General features: G+C 38.8%; 1 protein-coding gene across 2 annotated transcripts in view; it reads right to left on the bottom strand.

Moving 5' to 3' along the window:
- Positions 1–21,827, bottom strand: part of WDR7 (WD repeat domain 7) — a 266,103-nt gene that overhangs the window by 172,859 nt on the left and 71,417 nt on the right. For both annotated transcript variants that reach the window (XM_040985029.1, XM_040985030.1), the window contains one exon: positions 19,695–19,818. In XM_040985029.1, the coding sequence (XP_040840963.1) occupies positions 19,695–19,818 (124 nt within the window). The remainder of the gene's footprint in view (positions 1–19,694; positions 19,819–21,827) is intronic.

The following is a 21,827-nucleotide window of genomic DNA, read 5'->3' as shown; positions in this document are numbered from 1 at the left end:
CACAATCCTTATGACAGACAGACGGCCTGCCTCACATTAATTCACTTCACACCACTTGTATCGATCCGCAGCCGGTTCCCTAGTCTCTCTGCACACATTGCCTGTCTGGCTGCCTCCATCCACATCAGCACATACACACAAAGGCCACAGAAAGATAACCTTTTGCTTTCCATTAAAGACACAGTATCCACTTTTCCTTCTGCAGTAACATCAAAACTACAAAATATAACTGTATAGATGTTGTCATGCAGAAAAATCTTCCTTTAAGAAATGTTGAGGGTATTTATCTCTTACGCTGAATAAAGATCATTTCAATGAATCAAAAATCAATTACTTACTAAAGGCCATAACTGGAGAAATAACACACAATTAAAAAGAAGCATAACATTTTCAAGTTTGAGTAAGAAAATAATAATTATGTGGTGACATGAGAGCTTTGCTCTTTAATTTTTAAAGAAATGAAATATACTTTTCCTAACAAATATTTGATATTTTAGTTTTAGTTACAAAACAGCTGTCACATAAGATGTAATTTTAAATAATTCTGAAAGCAAAAGAACGATATGTTTATTAAAGAAAGACACTAGGGCTAGAAAACCAAGCAAGGGGTCACACCAATAGACATCATGGTGAGAGTATAAAGCGTTAGCATTCCTCTTCTTCAAAAAGGAACCGAAAATGATTCATGGTAAAATCACACTAAACACTTCTAATTCATTGCACACACTTTTCAGAAGATTTCTGTTTGATTTGCAGGCTATGAAATGACTTAACACCAATTATGTTTTCAGGAGACAAGTGAAATAAAGACTTCAGTTGTTCATCCTACAGAAAATTATAACTTCCGGATGCTTTAGGAACCAAAATTGTAAGCATGCTTTTTTCTCTTTTCCACTTTTCACGGCATATTCTCCCAGGCCCACACATTCAAGAATTATTCAGGCAGCTATGTCACCAAGAGGTAACAAAAACCAGTGCACTAAATGCACGCAGTGAATGAAGTAGGCTGTCATTTACACAAACACTAAGATGCTTGGAAACCGAAGACAAGGAAGCTGATGAAGGCTTTAAAGCTGATGGATTTAAAATAAGGAAGTGAAGATATGAGTTGGAACTGAAGGACAGAACAAATATGAATGAGAGAGGCAGGCATTGACAATATGCATAAAGTACCGGAACACAGGACGGGTAGCAATGAAAAGTCCCTTCATATCTGTAACATTCCTGAGGTGCCCAGGATACCAGGGAGTGAGGCCATAAAGATCAAAAGACATTGCCTCAGCTTCCAAAAGGCTCACACATCAGCTGAGATCATGGAGGATTAATTTGAGCCTGAGAAATAATTTGCCCTGTGTTTTAGAAAGATGGCTGCTACAGCAATGTCAAGAGTGACTTGAGAGTGCCAGGGATAGGTGTTTGGCCTGGGGGTTAAGAGGACTCACAGGACACCTATATCATAGGTCAAAGTGCCTGAGTCAAGTCCTGCCATAGTCCTGATGTCACCTGCCCTGTAAGACGCACCCCAGAGCAGCCCAGATGGCGGGAGGAGTCCCTGCCATCCACACAGGACACCTGGATGGAGTTCCTGGCTTCCCAGCTTCAGCCTGGGCCATCCTTGTCTGCAGTGGGCTTCCAGGGAGCAAGCCAACTGTCTCTCGAATAAATTAAATTAAATTGTAAACACTGTCAAAAGAACAACACGGGGAGCCTCAGGAATACAGGTAACAGCCAGGCAATCGTTTTCCAATCACACTGCTAGAAGCCATAGGAGTCTCCTATCAGAAAAGTGACCTCCAGGCTACCTCGCTATCTTCTTCTATGTGGTAAACACACACACATACATGTATTTTACTGCTTTCATTTGACTAAAGGTTGTCATGTAAAAATATTTGAAAACCATTGATCTAGTTCTTTAATTAAAAAAAAAGATTACTATAAATGGGGAGAAAAATCAAGGACCATTTTCAGACACCACAAGTATAAAGAAGGCACATCATGTTACACTTACACAGCAGAAAGTTCATTTTTAACCATTACTAAGTTAAGGACTATTCTACTGTAATCACTGGGGGAGTATTGAGGACAGGATGGGGTGTGAGGAGGGCAAGGGGGAATGAAAAACCTCCTATACCCACTAACCTGTATTGTGGTCATTTGTTTTTTTAATTCTTTAACAAAAAAAAAAAAAAAAAAAAAAAAGCTCCCTGGAAATGGTGAATGGCAAATGAGAAGATTCATTTACTTAATACCTTGGAATGATGATTACTGGGAAAAAAATCCTGGGCAGAGGATAAAAATGAAGCAGTTGGCAAACAAATACTATGTTGGAGAAGCCAACAGCAGTATAAAGATTCATAAATCCCATTGAAAACACATTTTTTCAGAAGTTTTCAGAAGAACAACAGAGCAAGAAAAAGATACTTGAGTTGCATCTTAAAAATATGCATAAGAATTTATGATGGGAATGGCATTAAGTGAGGAACATTCCAGGGAGGAAAGACAAAACTGTGAAGCAACCCTGATGTATCTACAGAAGGAGGTTGCATGAGGTACCACTGCAGAGAGAGGTGGGAAAGAAGACTGATATGACCTTGAGGTCAGAGTGCCAACGGTGACGGAAAATTGGGTGCTAACAGAAAACGTGAAGCAGGACAGAAATACATTTCTGTTCTTTAATGCCTGAAGCTACACCTTGTGACATCGGGTAGATAGCATAGAAAGTCAGTAGACAGAATCACAAAGCTGCTAGGATTGGTGACTGTGCAGTGACAATAACACAGTAACTTTAAAATAACTGCTATTTGAGGTTAAGGAAGGATAATCCGATCATTTCACTTTCTGGCCATCAGAATGGTTCAAGAATTAGTTTGGGTAGAGCTAGAAACAGCAGTTTGAAGACAATTATAAAAGCAAAGATTTTGATCTATACTAGCAGTCAGAGAAGCAGATAGTTAAAAGCAGTAGCTTTTGGCTATCTAACTAGGCTACCTTGTGTCTATGCATACAACCCAACATGCACAAGACAGAAGACAGGGATATGCTGCATATTAAATCGGATGGTGGATATAAGGAGCTGAGCATACCGCCTAGGATACAGTAAGTACTCAGTAAAAGGCATCGCCATTGCCTTCACTGTCATTTGTTTTTCCTTATTAGTACTTATTTTTTGTTTTCCCAGGAAGTACTTTACTACCTACCAGAAACTATACACTATTTAGCTTTTTTCATGAAACTATGTAGTCTTTTTAAAGACTCTTACGCGATCCATTCATACACAAACCACATAAAGTAAAACATTCTAGAATATTTTCATTGGAGAGAACCCTATTATCTTATCTGTCATTGACCAACAGGACATTTTCAAATTATCAACACACAGAGAGACAAGAAGGCTTTGACTCTTATCCTGTTCACACTAAGTGAATAACTATTGTGAAAATAAATACACAAGAATTTGACCTTAGCACTATCCTAGTAGATAAAACAATGGGCAGCAAGCAGAACATACAATCACACTTCAAAGTGTCAGTTATTGTCCAAAAATTTCTTATAAAAACTCAGATAAACATTATGATTTGCTCTGATTTTATTATGTGAAAATATTTAGTTCCTCCACGGAAAACAAGAAAAGCAGTAAGATGGATGGAAAGTTATTAAAAATGCTATGCATAGAGATGTTTAACACTAAAATGCTGCTTGGGATACAGCCCATCTTCAAGTTCCTTTTATTAGAGCCCTGGCTTCACCTCTAGGCCCAGCTCCCTCCTAATGGGTACCCTGGGAGGTAGGAGGTGTGGATTAAGTCATGGGTCCCCGCCACCCACATATAATGTCAGACAGTCCAGCATCCCATTATCTAATATGTACAACAGTTTCACTGGGAGTCAATCTTTGATTTCAAAGTAGGGATACATATTACAACCTGTCTTCACATTTGGATATGGTAGTTGCCATTGAGTGTTTAGATATAACCAACATCAATGCCGTGAGTCAAACTGGTTACTGAACTTTATAAAAACTAAAACCTATTGCTCTGTAAAAGATATTGTTAAGTTCATGAAAAACAAGCCAGGGACTCGGGGATAAATCCAAAAATTAATATATCTGCTAAAGGGTTTGTACCCACTTGTATATAAAACAAACAAACAAAAAATGTAAAACTCAACAGAAAGAAAACAAGTATTCTAATAAAGAAAATAGGGCAAAAGATCTAAACAGGTATTTCACTAAAAAGGATATATGGTTTGCAAACAATCATGAAAATGTGCTCAGCATTATTATTCATTAGGAAAATTCAAATTAAAATCTCAGTGAGGTGTCATTTCATTTCATATCTAAAACAAACTGCCAATATCACAAGCTAACAAACATTCAGAGTAACATGATATATGACTCATTCCTGGTAGGAATGTAAAATGGTGCGAAAACTTTGGCCTATAGTTTGGTAGATTTTTAACAGTTAGATTTACCATATGATCCAGCAGTTCAATTATTTTAAATATTTCCTCAAGAGAACTGAGAAGATTCACACAAGATCTTACCATGATTAAAGTATTGTTCATAAGCAGCAAGGTCTGCATACAACCCAGATGTCCCTAAACAGGTGAATGAATGAATGCAATTGGTAGGACCACATAAAGGAATGCTAGCAACAGAAAAGGAATGAACCAAGTGATCCATGAAACAGTATAGATGAGCCTTGATGATATGTGGCTAAGGAAAAGAAGCTGAAACACAATGGCTGCATGTTAGATGATTCCATTTGTCTGGAGTTTGGGGAAACCACAAGCTATCTGGACAGAAACCAAATGAATCATTGTCAATGACTGGGGTAAGAAGTCTGATTTCAAAGGGACTACTTTCTTGAGATGGTGAAAATCTGATGCTACAGCTGTGGTGGATACAGGGCTCTAAATGAATAATTTGTCAAATCCAAAAGACCTATCTATAGCTTACAAAAACAGTAACCTTGGCTGTAAGCATTTTTTTTTTCCTTAAGATCTGTCTATTTTTATTTGAATGGCAGATTTACAGAGTAGAGACAGTCTGCAGTTCACTCCCTCATGGCTACAATGGCTGGAACTGAACAGATCCACACCCAGGAGCCAGGAGCTTCTGCCAGGTCTCTCATGTGAGTACAGAGGCCAAAGGCATTGGACCATCCTCTGCTGCTTTCCCAGGCCATAAACAGAAAGCTAGGTAGCAAGTGGAGCAGCTCAGAACACACACAGGTACCTGTATGGGATGCCGGCACTACAGGGTGGAGGATTAACCTGTAGAACAATGGCACCAGCCCATGGAGGCATATTTTTAAAGTAACTAACCAGAATGCAAGGGAAGCCCAGAATAAACTGCCTACTCAATGACTCAACTGCAGGACAAATGCAGAAAAAAACTTACTAAAGGGTGGAAAGGAAGAAGGAGCTGGTCTAATAACTTCAGAAAACAACAGAACAATGGGCTAGCGAAAAGCTAAGGACAAAACTGTAAACAGTAGGCTCCAGTTGGTAAATTGTTTTAGCAAAAGGTGTGGCTTATAATTCTAAAATACTGTTTATGTCTACTAGGGTTGAAAGAAAAGAAAAAGCAAGTGAATCTGTTGTAGATAAAGAGAATCCCATTTGTCAAACTCAGAGAATGAAATTAGCACGAAGAGCAGACTGAATCTTGCGGAGTTGGACAGAAATGGGAGATGTCAGAATAAAACCATGTTTGTTTCAATAAACACACACCCGGAAACAAAGACGCAGAGACAGTCACACATAGCTGGGTGCACAGCAGTAAAGCCGATCTCAGAGGTATTTCCTTCTAATACCTCCACTTAGAGAAACCAGGCCTCCAGGGACAAAAACGACCAATTCCAGGACTGCCATAGGGTAACTGCAACATGGTCCAGAAGCAAGTGCCAGAAAACAGATATTTTTATAAAAGTATTTTTATCACTTTCTAGTCACATTTTATCCAAGTGATTTTTATCACTTTTTAGTCCCTTTTTATCCAAGTGACTTAGAGCTGAAAAGAGCATCTGTGGCTCAGCAGGGGCAATTTGAGCAACTAATTAGCAATATTCCTTCAATAGTCACTAACAAGAGCCTGCTGAAGAACTGGTTCTAGAACTTGGTGCTGAGAACAGCTCTCAGTCCAGCACCTGCTGCATAAGTGTACTTGTGTGAAGAGGACTGTGTGGCTCAATGTCACGTTGACCTATAACTATTATATTTAAGAATATAACTATATAATCAAACATGGAACATGAAAAAAGTAGCAAAATGACAATCCTCAGGAAAACTAAGCAAGTAGCTGAATGAAATATACATGCTTCAACATGGAAACATGACAAACTGGCACACAACTGCTGGAGCTATAAATGCCCATACTCTGTAATGAGCATAATGCATCTATAGAAGCACATCATTATTCCACTACATTACACTGATTAAATCTCACAACTCATTTTAAAGACTATCCATATCTAGCCAATGATTTAGATGACAATGAAAAGTTGATTGAACTATGGGAACACCAATCATTGCCTCTGGCATAGCATTTAAAGAATTAACTTTCAAACAAAGTTATAAAAAGAATGAAAAATGATTCAGACAAGAATTACAGAAATGCTACAATGTATAAAGAGAATATAAACTTTCATTTTTTGCCCAATCCTTCTACACTCCTCTGCGAAGAAATGGGCAAAGGAAATGAACAGGTATTTTTCAAAAGAACAAATTGAAATGGCTAATTGACATATGAAAAAATGCTCAGGCTCCCTAGGTATTAGGGAATACAAATTAAAACCACACTGAGGCTCCATCTAATTCCAGTGAGATGGGCCTACCATAAGAAATCTACTAACAACACTTGTTGGCATGAATATAGAGAGGAAGGCACCTTAACTCTACTGTTGGTGGGGATATAGGCTAGTGCAGCCACTATGGAAGTCAACATGGAGAGTGCTAAGACAAGTGAAAATTGGTCTGCTGTATGACCCAGCTATCCCACTTCTGGGAATATATCCAAAGGAAGCAAAATCTGCACGTGAGAAAGTCACCTGCAACCCTATATTTATAGCACCACAATCAACAATAGTGAAGACATGGAAACCGCTAAAATGCCCATGAAGAAACTGATACATCTACTCCATGGAATACCACCTCAGCCATGAAAAAGAATGGAATTCTACCTTTTGCAACTAAATGGAACCAACTAAAGACCACAATGCTCACTGAAATAAACCAAACCCCAAAGGACACAAATCACATGTTGTTTCTAACATAAGGCAGCCTTCATGCAAAATACAAGATAAATAGACACATGGGTAAATATGCATGTACATATATTCACCCACAGGAACTGCATAATGGAGACTAGCACACCAAGAAGTGAAGATACAGTGTAGTATACCTCTTTACTCCTGAATAAAAGATGAACTCCCCACAAAACTGGCAACATATCCTGACAATAGGATGCTGGACCCTCTCATTGTCTATACCTTCAATGTCATGATACGCTTATGTAGTAGAATGATGCACTGTGACCGTTGCTGTAGAACTATACCATTCTAATAACCTGGGGGAAAACAGGGGGTCAGGGATGGGAGGGGGGATCCCTATGCCTGTGAAACTGTATCACGAAAAAGAACAATATAAAAAAACCTTTTAGTAAACTACACATATTTTTTCTTGTTGCAGAATAAGAGTTCCAACCATTTATAAAAAAGATGTGATTTATATGCAATTAACACTTCAGTAAATGTTATCTAAAACAAATGTGTGTTTAGCTCTTTTAGGATCTTCCCAGCACATAAAATACTGTTATCCATGTTGTTATGTCAGTAACCATATGTTTATACTGTCAGTAACAAGTATTCAAATATCATAGCTTGAATAAATTTTAAAAAGAGTAAAACTAAAGCATGTTATATTTAAGAACACAAATAGGGAGAAAGTTTTTAGCCTAGAGGCTAAGATACCACTTCCCATAATGAAATACATGGGATCAAGGACCAGCTCCTGCTTCCCACTTCCAGGGATGATGGCTCATATAACTGTGTCCCTGCTGCCCAAGCGAGAAACCTAGACTGACCTCATTCTTCCCAGGTTTGGTCCAGCCCAGTCCTGGCCACTGCTGGCATACAGATAGGCGCTCTCTTATTCTCTGCCTTTCCCTCTCTGTGTCTCAAATAAAAGACATGCAAATATGTGATCTCAATATTTAAGGTATTATCATCTTAATTCATTTATCCTTTTTATTACTTTGTAAAAATAATTGCTAATTTATATTGAAGGCTGAATGGGCTTTTAACATTTTTTATTCTCTTTCCAATATTACTTACACAGTTGAGACAGGACACGCCCATGTGGGCCCCTGACTAGGAATGGGGAAGGTCAAGCACAGAGAAAGGTGGGTAGGACAAACATTTCAGCTTTTTTGTTTTTTCCTTCTCCTGTCTGCAGTGGAGGAGATGGGGAAGGGGCCACTCCTTGCTGTATCAGCACCCAGGGATGGAGGATGGTCATCTGATAAAACCTTAGAGACCCTCATGTGGGGAAGTGTTTTCCAAGAGTGTTACTTGAGTGGTTTTGATAATTCTGAGAAGTTGTTGGTTTTATTGCTCCAAAGTTGAAAAAAATCTTTCCATGATCTATTGGTGGACAAATTCCATCTTAGTACATCCACAAACGTAGGAAAACGTTGCAAAGCTTGCCAGGAAAACTGTCCAACCTGTTCTGAATTCCATCCTCCAACAGGCAGTTCATGTCCCTGCTGGCCTAGAGGCGTTGGCTGTCATGTCCCCTCTGGGCATCTGGGTATGCTGTCCCCTACACACAGGCATCAGCAACTGAAACAGCCTGGTCCCAATACATGCTCATGGACCATACATCCGGTGTTCTATCCTCTGGCTGGAGTCTGAGTCCAGTGGTCTTGTTTACACAAGGCAAACTGCTCCAAACTCCCAAAAGAGTTTATTTACTACCTTCTGAATACATTTCTTTTATATTCATTCACTGGCATTACCAGCTACAGTTTTTCAGACATTTACCATCCAAATAAGCTGTGCACTCCCAAGATTCTGCAGGTTCGCTTTCTGCCTCCAAAGTAAGCTCTATACAGAAGTGACATCTATTGCTTCTTTCACTTCAGCAATAATAAAATCTGCCTGATGGTAGAAAAATAGCTACATACACGATGGTATACGCATGTAGTGGAATACAAACAGCTTTAAAAATGAAGCTTTAAAGGAATATTTAATCATACATAATGTCAAAGAGCAGGAAGCACGTTGGATATACAAACAGTACCCCATACCACGTACATTGGGGCCCTGTGCACCTGCAAATGTAATAGAGAAAGCAGCAGTTTAGCAAGGGGCTGCCATTGCGGCAGAGCAGGTAAACCTGCCACCTGTGACAACGGCATCCCTTAGGCTGGGTCTGGCCCAGACCTAGCTGCCGTGGATATCTGGATGGACGATTTCTCTTTTTGTGTGTTTCTCTCTCTTTGTAACCCTCTGTTTCAAATAAGACAACTACCCCTCCAAAACGACAACAACAAATAAAAATAATTTCCCAAGTGCTACATAGAATTGTAAGAATGATAGAAAAACTGAAAATTGCCCTGCATGATAACAGACTTCAGCCACTGTCCTAACAATAAGGGAACATTTATATTGCCTCCATCACTATTTATGTGTGAAATACAAAAATTACTTGTTGGAACAAAAAGGAACTTAGAGATCTGATAAAGCTTTTGGCTTTTTGTTGTTGTTTTGCTTGTTTGTTTCCTTTGAGAACAAGCAACAGCTGTGAAACAGACAAGGCTAGGGAAAAGCCACGTGATCTCATGGGGGTTACAACTACTGCAAGGGAGGGAGGACAAGGCCCAGCTCTGATGTTTTCTTTCTACTGCACTTCCTAACCAATCAACTGACTCAGAAAAATTAGTACCTTGCATACATATCCTTTCTTTAAAAATTCTTGGGAAATACACTTATTATTTCCCCTAAACATTGTCACCTCTTTAAGAAACTTTAAAAATATATATATAAAACCTGGATAGGAGGAGTAAGGCCAAAGAGAGCTGCCTGTTGGACTCATCTCTCCTGCTCACAGAGTGGTATATTACTGTGGTGTCAGCATCCCATATGCACCCGGACCGTGTCCTGGTTTCTCCATTCATGATCCAGATCCCTGCCTAAGGCCTGGGAAAGCAGCAGAGGTTGGCTCAGGTCCATAGGTCTTTGCATCCACATGGGAGACCTGGAGGAAGATCTCAGCTCCTGGTTTCAGCTTTAGCCTTTGCGGCCATTCAGGCAGTGAACCAACAGATGGAAGATCTCTGTGTCTCTCCTCCTCTCCCTGTATCTCTGTCTTTCAACTATAAATAAAATGATTAAGAGAAGAAAAATGAGCAGTGATGACCTGAATGAGGAAAGCTTCTTGCCCCAAGTACACATTTGTTCTCTATAAATAAAGATTATGGGATGGTCCCATAATCCCAACCACACCTTTAAAATAGCTGGTATCTGAGATTATACAGTTCACTTCAAATCATATACAAATATTTTATGAAAAGTATCGTTATTTTTCAGATTAAAACTACAAATGCCCAATGTTCTACTTCTCACCTGGAAATCAGAGCCTCTCTTTTAGTTTAGTTTCTTGAATATTTTCTCTCAAGTGGCTCTTCTCTTATCAGAAAACAAAAACACCCAAAACCTAACCCGGCCATGACCTCCTGGCCATGCCCCCGCACAGCTAAGAGCAACACCTGGGTCACTTCCGGGATAAGACACGAAGTTTCCCTCAGAAATCAGCTGGTTGTCTCAGAATGTTTAGCTCTTAAAATAATGTGCTTTAGTGATCTGTTTTAAAATCAGCAAGAACATCCACAGGTTAAATACTAAACCTTTCACTCCCAGTCCCCAAAGCTTTATATTCCTTGCTACAAGCACATATTTTAAATGAAAGCCTCATCACGTTTTCCCAGAAAAATGTGAAGTCCTCTCATAATGCTTACAAAAAATGGGCCGTGTGGATGGCCCTGACCCTGACAATGAGAGCGATTCTAAAAACAACAAAGTAGGCGACTGCGATTGTTTTCGTCTCTGAATCAAGGGAAAAGCTTTTCTAGTGATGAATAAATTCTTATAGAACACAGAATATATGTACAGAAAAATTTTAAAAATACTAAGTACTGTTACAGATGACTGGATTGGCATTTACCAGGCTGAAAGAAACCAGATCAATCTCAATCTGACAGGGGTCAGTCCAGGTAATCAAACAAACAAAATAATTTTTCTTTCCTTTACGTCTGTGGACCAGAGGTGCTAAAATATTAACCAAGTCGGCAAATGTCATGCACAATGAAGCAATTTGTAAAGATTATGCCATATGTGCCATATTTAAAATATATTTTTCCAGCAAAATCTGCTAAATAAAAACTTGTAAATTTAATAAATCATAATTATAAAGATCACAGGGAAATATATAGAACACATACTGGTGAAGAAAGAGGAAGAGGTGAGAGAAGGGTTTAAGCAAAAATATTTTAGAATAATTTGATTGTGTTTTCCCAGAATTTACATACAATGTTTGAACAAAGTATAGCATCGCCATTACATCAAAAAATTATAGGTAGATAGGCTCACAACAGCTGCTTACGATAACTTTAAGTTCTTGCCAAAGTTTAAGACGTTTCCTGTTAAATACCTACAACAAAGCTATTTAAACAATGCAAATATTTATAATATCTAATCAACACACAGAGGCAGCAATATGGTAGATCACTATACATGTCTCACAGTCCAATCGAAACTGGATTTGTGCATGCATATTCAATGTGTTAAGAGTTAAAACATCGCAAGATTTTCAACTCAGTCTTTTGCTCTGTGAATAAAAGATTGAATAGGACTCCGAGTAATTGTGCTGGAAACATCTGTACCAGAATAAAGAAAGCATATATTTTAAAAGCCTACTAGATGTTCTGCAACAAAGACTTGTTCTGGTATGCATGTGCAGTGTTTTGTAAAGCACTTTATTTCCATTAGCATTATAAATTTTTGTTCTTCAGCAAATCAGCAAGAGAATAATGGCACAAATCAATATAACAGTCTTCAGAGCAACTCATACTAGGTCATTTGTTAAAGCATAGGGCACTGGAGCCTCAGCTAAAGGTACATCAGGCATTTCCATTTGAACACCATTTTTAAAGGAATGTGTCACAGACTGAATGATTATTTCTCTTTTATGAAACAGTCTTTATAGGCTTAAGGACCTCCAACTTCTTAACCAGAGAGTAAGTAGACAAACATCTCAAAGAAAGTCAGTTATGCCTCCTAGGGGCCTTGCCACCAACTACAAGTGGAGGAGAGGCAACAACCTTTGTGTCAAACGGACAGATAGGAGGAGACTTGTGGAAGGAGGAAGTTGGGGCACAAGAAAACAGCTGAAATGATCCCAAGCCCTCCAGGCCCCAGCAGTCCTGGAAGAGCAGCCAGTGTGCACTAAGCAGAGTTGGCAGGAAAGCAGCAAGGCAGGAATTCCACACCTGCTGGAGTCCCCATTTCCTTACTGCACGCCAGGAACAAGTGAATGTGATTTCCTTATGCATCCCTCCTTGCTTTGTCCTACAAAGTGGCAACCTGTCAGGGGCCTTGTATTGATGACCTGCTAGCAGATGGCTGCTCTATTGTTACAGCACCTCTTAGACAGAGGGGCGCCCCAGCAGCATGAAGCGACTTAATCCTGGGAAGTCCCCAACCTAGGACATGCATTGGTAACACTAGGAGTGTTCCGTTGATTGCTTGAAGTTGTCTCAATAGCATATCCATCCAGAAATGCTTTCAGTTTTGATTTGCTACTTTACCACTCTAGTTTCTAAGATTTGTTAAGAAGACATAAAGGGTAGTGGGAGGGGTAAATCATGACAACTTTAAGTATTATCTAAAAGCACTCAGGCCACACAGAACAGATTTCCTTTTTAGATTTTCCTTTTAGATAGTGGCTGATAAAGAAGAAATTTTATCAGGTTAGTGGCCAAAAGAGGGAAGAATAGTTTAATGCTGTTAAATGCACGATCAGTCTCAAGCACCAAAAATTAGGTGCAATAGCTCAGATATTCTGGAAGGAAAAAGAGGAACCAAAAGCTCAGGTCCTAAAGAAACCCTGCAAAGAGACGCAACGTGGACAGCGTGCTCGGCAACCTGCAGTCTAAATTCACACAGCAGAAGTAGTTTTTACCTACACAAAGCACGATCATGACCAATGACGGTGAATGTGCCAGATCCCTCTTGCGGGCATTTCTGAGGAAACTTCACCCTTGTAGATCAGCTGAATCGCAATTAGATATGACAAGAAGGATACTTCAGGATTATCTGCTTGTGAGCAATGAAATGATTTTCTTACCCCAATTTAAATGAGACTATTCTTGCCAAAAGAGAGAGAGAGAAAAAGAGAGAGAGAGAGAAGTAGGGAAACCCAGGGTAGTGTGTGTAAGAGAGAGAAGTAAGCAGTGAGGAGCAACAAGGCTGCCCCAAAGTGCTGACACTGGTCTTTAGGTATTCCCTCATCAGAGAGCTCTTATTCATAGTCAATTCATTCTCATTGCATATTTAACTCAAGGGAACTCAGTTCCCTGGCACCTACTCTCACACAGCACTGGCAACAGCAAATTGGAATTCAAGGTGGAAATTACAAGAGGTGAGATGAAAAACCCAACAGGAATCAACTCATTAGAGGGGGAAAAAAAAAAGGAGGAAGGAAAAATTATTTTTCAAAATGATACGAAATGTAAGAGGAAACTCTTCCATTCAGATGAAGGCATGCACTGGCTTCAGTCAGCACAATGCAATTTTACAGTATGGCCAAAACAACTCTGATGCATCAATGTGTAAACAGCTGGTGAGGGTTTGAAATATTTCAGCAACAACAAAAAATACATCACTTTCAAACCATCTAGGCATATTGTGAATCCAAACTCCTCACTGATCCAGACACATCCTCCCTAAAGACAGCTACGCCCCAAAGTTCAAATTAACTGGAACATACAAAAGACAAGAAAAAAAAAAAATCAGGAGTGCTGTGTGTTTACAGCCTTTGGGGGGCAAGGGGCTCTTACGTCATATTATAACCATCCCTTATCCTTCTTCCCATCATCAAACCCGGAAAACAGCTGCCTGCCAAGGCAGGAACTAATGCTCATGCTCGCCTTCCCCACCATCCGTGACACACGGTTGGTTCCACCTTACCTGCTTGCACATTGTCGGTCCCTCCACGTTTGTGCTCAGAACGACCACCTACTTTACAATCATCAGAAAAGTGACTTCAATTCCAGGTTAAACTAGGTACTGTCAGGGCTTCTAGAGGGCCAAACCCCAAACATTTACTAGGAGTGTCTTTCATTGAATAAAGAAGTCCTATTCTGTTTTCAAGGGGGACAAAAAGACGAGCCTAACCCTGGTAACCTTAATACAAAAGGAAGCTAAAAAGGCAGGGACTCGGTAAGAACAAAGGATTGTGCCTTCTGATGACATCAATACGCATTAACCACGATGTGTTACACATGCTTCCATCAATATCCCAGATGATGAATTTGCAAATTAATACTACGTTGATCATAACTGCATACGATTGTGACGACACCCTCTTTGAGAAGAGATTTTGATTTATATAACGCTGCTGACATCTATGTATTAATATCTCTGAAACTAAAAGAGGAGATGAGCCGCCATAAGCAAGCAGGATACAATGTACGAGAAATAATTACACTGCTGACCTCAGGCCCCGGAAGGTCACTCTGCATCGCAGGGCAAAGGAGATAGGAACAGGCAGCATTAGAGAAGTCACTGAGTGTAGTGAAGGGCAATTGTGGGTGTATTTCATAAACTAGCAGGCGCTTGACCTCATAAAAAAGTCAATTATCCAAATGCTACAGGTAGCATCTCGCAAATAATATATCCAACAGGGCTCTGCAAAACATTTTCAATTCGAAATAAACTCTGAGGATTTATCTTCATTGCATTGCAACACAACAGATTCACAAATAACATGAATCCTTATACAGTGAGAATCCTGCACAGAATTTTTCAGATTTTTTCAAACCCAAGTGTGGCTACATATAAAAGGTACAGACTGAAGATTCAGAAAAGATTTACAATATTCATATGTCAGTATTCCAAAGCACACAGTATGTGTTTCTTCAAATTTTCTCATCAGCAATTTGGTATCAAATCCTGGCATACTCACAAAATGAATGAAGGATAAAATATTGTTTCCTAAATGCTTTAGTAGTAGTCCTCCATTACCTAACACACAATTCTCTTACAGCTCAGTCAGGATTGGGCTCTAGGAAAAGCTGTCAGCTGGTTTTTCAGTTAAGGCTACGGCTTCTATTCCTTCCCCAGTGACCTTAGTCTACTGTCAGAATTTCTGGGCAATACAAATTAAAGTAAATTGTGAGGTGACAGCAATAAGGAGAACAGAACTATAGAAACCAGGTTAGGAAAGAAAAGGCAATTGCCAGCCCACACTCACTATGTCTATTAGGCACTGGGCTGGATACTTTATAAGAAGTTTCTCATTTACTGTCCTCAATAGTCCACAGAGGAACAACTGGATCAGGTCCACTGCTCTCTTTTATATTTTCAAACTTGCAAAAGGCTGTTTTTTATACAACACACTTAAATAAAACACCCCAGTCAATCAGACCAGCTGACTTGTTGTCAGCTTTAACCCAACCCAATCATCTCCTGTGAACTCAGAGAAAGCTAGTATCCACTTTAAAACTTTGCATCCTCATCTCTAAGCTGAAGGGCTCCCGTAGTCTGCCAGCTCAGGGGCTTTCTGACAAAAGAATAGCCCATGTTGTTTAGGAATATCCCTAAGTGCTTAGAATGAGTAAAGTCCAATGACTGGTGTATTTACCAGACACACTTTAATATTTTGCCTACTTTCGTGTTTAAGCCCATTCCTATACTATGGAAATAGACTTAAGTTTCTATGAACATTTCCTGATGTAACTTTTACATCGTCAAGCATTCATGACAAAGGGAGAGGCGATTTCACTACAGCTACGTGGAAGGGCAGGTGTGGGCTGTCCACCAGCTGGCTCCATAACCTTTTGATCCTTTCGGACAGCAAATCTGTTCAAGAGCCCTATGTGGTCATTCCTCATTTGTTGTATGCTTTCTTCTCCTTTCATACGTTCAGAATCCCCACTCCTTTAGCTTGACATCCTTTTATTAAAATAGAAAGCTCCCAGGAAAGCAAACTAAAACTAATTTTACACTCAGTCAATATAAGACTTCCAGAATACATTAGCGCGGTATACCAAGAGCTGTTAGTGTGTAAATTTTTAGTTATGTGAAGAATGAATGCCAGTTTTTTTTTTGTTTGTGAAAATAAAGTATGATAAATGACGAGATTAAAAATTTTAAGCAGGGCAATCGTCAATTTATAAAGCACTGCAGAGTCCTGTAAATACAAAAGACTTAATTACATAACTGGACAGATTTAAATTTGACCTAAGAATATCTAGTTTATACTTATTGAAATTATGGAAATCATAAGAAAACAGTTGTCTAACTTCAGCAGTAATATTTCTGCTCCATTTTCTGGCTGTTATTAGACATATGGTTGGTAGGGACACTGTCTGAAAGTGAAAGTTAAACCCAATATCTTTCCTCATTCTTCCAACTCCACTCTCATTAAGGAACTAAGCCTGCTGGCAGCAAACTGGAAAGAATAAATAGTGGTTAAAAGCCTGAGCTTCAGACTCCAACCGTCACTAAGTGACTCAGGCACCCTCAGGAAGTTCTTTAATCTCTCCTAGTTTCAGTTAAGTCATTAAAGAAAAAAAAAGGTGTTGGGGAAGAGACATGGGGATGGGAACAAGAGTCTCTATTTTACAGGATCACTGTTCAATTGTTACATGAAACAATACAGATCAAACAGGAAGCAATGGTCTGCGGTAAGAGAAGGTGTCCAATTAATGAGGAAGCAATGGTCTGCGGTAAGAGAAGGTGTCCAATTAATGAGAGGGTATTATCATTATATTATTTCACTTATCTTTAATCCTTTCTGGACCCAACTAACAGACACCCTGCCTAACTACATATGCACTTCCACTGCTTCGGAGAGATATTTGTGGCAACAGTAAGCTTTCCCCTGTGGCTGAGTCATTGTACGCTTTCCAGAATACAAATGGCAACCACACAATGGTACCTCCCTTCTGGACTGTCAAGAATGCAACACCACATTCAATGTTGATCTTTTTCTTAGACCTTTATATGCCAGCAGTCACCCAAACTTAGAAATTCTTTTTATTCTGCCTTGTTTACATTTAAATCTGGGTCCTATCTTTGTTTCTATAACAGCCTTCTGACTACGTATTCTACTTAAGTTGATTCCCCCATTTTACCACACTAGTTCATTCTAATTAAATGTTTCTCAACATTTTCACGATAGTTTTCTCCTGTTAAGAGAATCTCTATCAATTTACTATTATCTGGTTTCACCTTCAAACTATTCTATAATACTATCATGACAGTCCCCCAAAAACTTTGGGAATCTTTATTTACTAAGGTTTGTTAGTACCTGAATATTTTTTGTAATATCATAAAGTCAGTGCTCACTAGTTATGCACAAATAATATTGTTTCAGACTGCTCACGAGCACACTCAAAAGCAGAGCTTCTTTCAACCCAATATTACTTGCTCACATTTTTTTTAAATGATAGAAACTTTTTTTAATACTATACATATTTATTTTCTTTTTTTCCTATACATATTTTAAAGATCCTAATACCTTACATGGAATTTGCAATAAGCAAATGAAAACCAATATGAACTCATTAAATACGCTATAATTCCAACAAATAAGGATTTTAATTTTAATGTGTGATGATCCGGCTACAAGTAAATTACACATTTATACTTTTATAATTATAACAGAAAAACAGAGAGATCTTCCAATGACTGACTCAATCCCCAAATGCCTACAACAGCTAGGCCTGGGCCCGGCCAGGTCAGGAGCCAGGAACTCCACCAAGCTCTCCAGCAGGACAAGGCCCTCGGTACTTGGGCCTACACCCTCTGCCTTCCAGACCCGTTCTCAGGAAGCTGAATGAGAAGCAGTAACAGGATTTGAACCAGACAGTCCCACATGGGATGACACAGGTGTCCCAAACAGTGGCCTAACCATCTGTGCCACCTGACCCACCCCTATTTATTTAACATACAAATGGAGCTTATTCTGGGTTAGGTATTATTTCATGAACTCAACAAATATAAATTTATTCCATATTCATTTTAACTCTATAAAGTCCAACTATCATCTTCATTTTTTATGTGATAAAACTAAAAAAGTTAATAAGTGCTTAAAGTCATATGCTAATTAAACATCCACTTCAGCCATCATTGGTAACCTTCTGGGTGAGCTGGGCCAGGGGTAACAGCCACAATCAATTCTGGATTTTGGTTCCATTTTCCTTCTTGCATGATCTTACACTTCTACCTTGATATGTATTATGAGTATTTTATCACCAAGAATACCTCAAATAGGCAAATAGGATTTTTAAAATCAATCTATCTAAAACCTAGACCATATTTGCATATTAAATAGTTCTTTGTAAGTCGTATTGAAACTGCACCTTTAAAAAGCTGAAAAAATGGGTCCCACATGGTAGCCTAGTGGCTAATGTCCTCACCCCTGCATGCACCCGATATCCCATTTGGGTGCTGATTCCCAGCCGCTCCAGTTCCCACCCAGCTCTCTGCTTGTGGCCTGGGAAAGCAGCTGATGATGGCCCACAGCCTTGGGATCCTGTACCCATGTGGGAGACCCAGAGGAAGCTCCTGGTTCCTGGCTTTGGATCAGCTCGGCTCTAGCCGTTGTGACCACTTGGGGAGTGAACGAGCTAACAGAAGATCTTTCTCTCTGTCTCTCCTTCTTTCTGTAAATCTCACTTTCCAATGAAAAAAAAAGGTGGAAACAAATTTATCTTATAATTAATACAATTTAATCTAAAATTTTAATTCTAAATTTGTTAGAGGAACAAAGAATTGAAGAAACTATAAAGCTTACTTTTTTCAAAGGACCAAAAACATGACAGCATTATATAACTTTTCCTCAAGGCATCAAATCTGCAGCATGATTGCAATGGTTTTACTTTGCAAAAAAAATACAAATAATAAATAAATACAACAAAAACCAGATATTTCAACAAATTTTCCCAAACCAGTGAAGTTGTAGTCTTTAGAGAAACCAAACATCAAAATCCTTAATAATTTTATTTTCAAAAGTACACTGTTTAACTCTCCAGATGTTTGTTTTGTAAGGATTCTCCCTTGCATTTTTGCTAGAATAGTATCACATCTGCATCCAGCAAGCTGGCAGCCCCTACCTCAATGTGATGGGCAGACAGAGGCTACTACCCAACAGGACAGGATTCTTTTTGATCGGAAATTAATTTTACAAGAGATCCGTTCACTAGTGAATAAGTTAATACTAAACAACTTCAATTTTTTTTTAAACCAAACTTTAGAGGACAGAATTTGGAGAAAAAATGGAAGAGCAGAAGTTGAGAACTGTCTGGATAAAGATTCACTTCTGCTGACAGGCAAGAGCATACAGCTCTCGAGAACACACACCTTTGTCACATACCTACAAAGCATCATGGAAAAACACCAGAACTCTTACGTGATATGACGTGGTCCATGTACTGAGGCAAATAAGGGGCCCAGGCATCGATAGCTTCCTTCCTGCCTGCCTGCTCAATTCTTCTCAGTTCTGCTAGAAGAAGGGCTTGGGCAGCTTCTCTTACCTAGGACAATCACAGATCCAAAGGGGGAAAAAATAAATAAATAAGGTAAACGGAACAGCTATAAATTAGAATGTCCATAAGGAAAGAAAAGCAGACACCATAAAAACCATATTTATTTACAACAACAAAAATCACTAACCATCTAATGAATTAAACGCTTAGAAACGGAATAAACTGGATGCTGGCACATTTTAATCATCTCATTAAAAATATTTTAACAATAACAAACAAGATTATGTTAGAACATTTAATAAGCACTGGGTTCACTGCTTTATTTGTCAAAGCACTCTTGCACAATTATACATTGTTTCCTTTTTTAAAAATTCATTTAATTTTATTTTGGAAGAGATGTTCAGTCTGTTGGACAGGGTGCCCATGGACCACACTGGATTGCCTGGGTTCAACTATCAGCTCTAGCTACCAGCTATCTCTGTAACTGGGTTTTGGGTAAGCCATTTGAGAAACAGAGATCATATCCCTAGCTGCTGGCCCCAGACTCTGCCAAGCTCTAGCCACTGTTGACATTTGAGGAATAAGCTGGCAGAAGACAGCCTTCTCTCTTCTCTTTCTGATTCTCAGATTAACAACAAATACATAGTAAGAACTTTTGTGAAAAGTCACTGTCAGAACAATGAAATTTTCCTTTTAGCCTGACAAAGTGTAGTTGTATCTAATGAGTTTCTTTACAGTATATATGCTAGACAGTATTATTTATACAAACCAATAAATCGACATGATTCTTGCATTTTTTAGATATACTTTAATAAGTTCTGACAAATAACGAGGTCCATTATACTATGTAATGGCACAACTTTTAAAATCATTTTTTTGAAATTTTACAATTCTTCCAATGTTGCATGCACCTTTTTCTTCTCTGCTCCAAGTTTAGTTTTATTTTGGCAAAAGTATCACAGACATGAAGTTAGGCAAGCTAGTTCCCTATGGGTATACCACTTCATGTCCTGGCTGCTCCACTTCTGTTACAGCCCTCTGTTTATGGCCTGGAAAAGCAGTGAAAGATGGCTCAAGGCATTGGGGCCCTCAACCAACATGACAAAACTGCAGGAAGCTGGCTCCTGGCCCCTGATTAGCTCAGCAATGGCTGTTAGGGCCACTTGGGGAGTGAACCAGCAGATGGAAAAATCTCTTTTTGTTTCTCTCCTTCTCTCTGCAAAATCTACCTTTTAAATAAAAATGAATAAATCCTTTTAAAAAGAAGAAATCTAGTTAATTATTAAGTGCTGTACCAATCAATTTATTAATTATTTATCACTGGGGATATAACCTCAGTGTTGGAATTTGAATAAGACAATTGTGTTTCTGTATGACTGGCTTTTAAAGTAAATTCAACTACTACTCAATGGAAACTCAGAATTGTAGTATGCTGCAATTTCACTTGGAGTGAAAGGAAGAGATCAAGAAACAAATATGTTATTTGGATTCTGGATAATTAACAATCTTGAATGATAAAAACTACTACTTGGGTACAAGTGCACAGATCAAATGACAGAACATGGAAAATACGTAACATTCCCAAGTTGCTAGTGATACTAAATTCTAAAATAATAACTCAGGCAGCAAAGTTCATTAACACAAAATCCTAGCAACCATTTACTGGGGTTTCTACCATGTGTCAGGCAGCTCTAGCCTTACTGTTTTACTTGCATTATCTTATTTGATCCTGACAGCAATCCCAGGAGGACTATATCATTACCCTTCCTTTACAAATGAGAATGCAATAGGTTAAGTAAATTGCCCAGGGTCACAAAGTTAATAATTGGTGGGACTGATATTTAAACCCAGCTCTCTTCTAATTCCAAAGCCTTTTACCATAACACAGTAGCATCCACTGCAAGATGGCCACTGGCTTGGAATCTGATTGATTCGATTATTCTGGGCGTGTGATTTTGGGTGAGGTAGACGTATGTGTGCATGTGTATGTGTGTGCATGATTGGTATAGAAATTGATATTAAAGAAACAGTTTCAGAATGTATACAAAAAAAGTAAA

This window comes from Ochotona curzoniae, unplaced genomic scaffold, assembly GCF_017591425.1.
Source record: "Ochotona curzoniae isolate NIBS_2020 unplaced genomic scaffold, NIBS_Ocur_1.0 contig_43, whole genome shotgun sequence".
In the NCBI taxonomy this organism is placed as follows: domain Eukaryota; kingdom Metazoa; phylum Chordata; class Mammalia; order Lagomorpha; family Ochotonidae; genus Ochotona; species Ochotona curzoniae.
The sequence above is the reverse complement of the archived record's forward strand: the minus strand, read 5'-3'. Positions and strand labels throughout refer to the sequence as shown.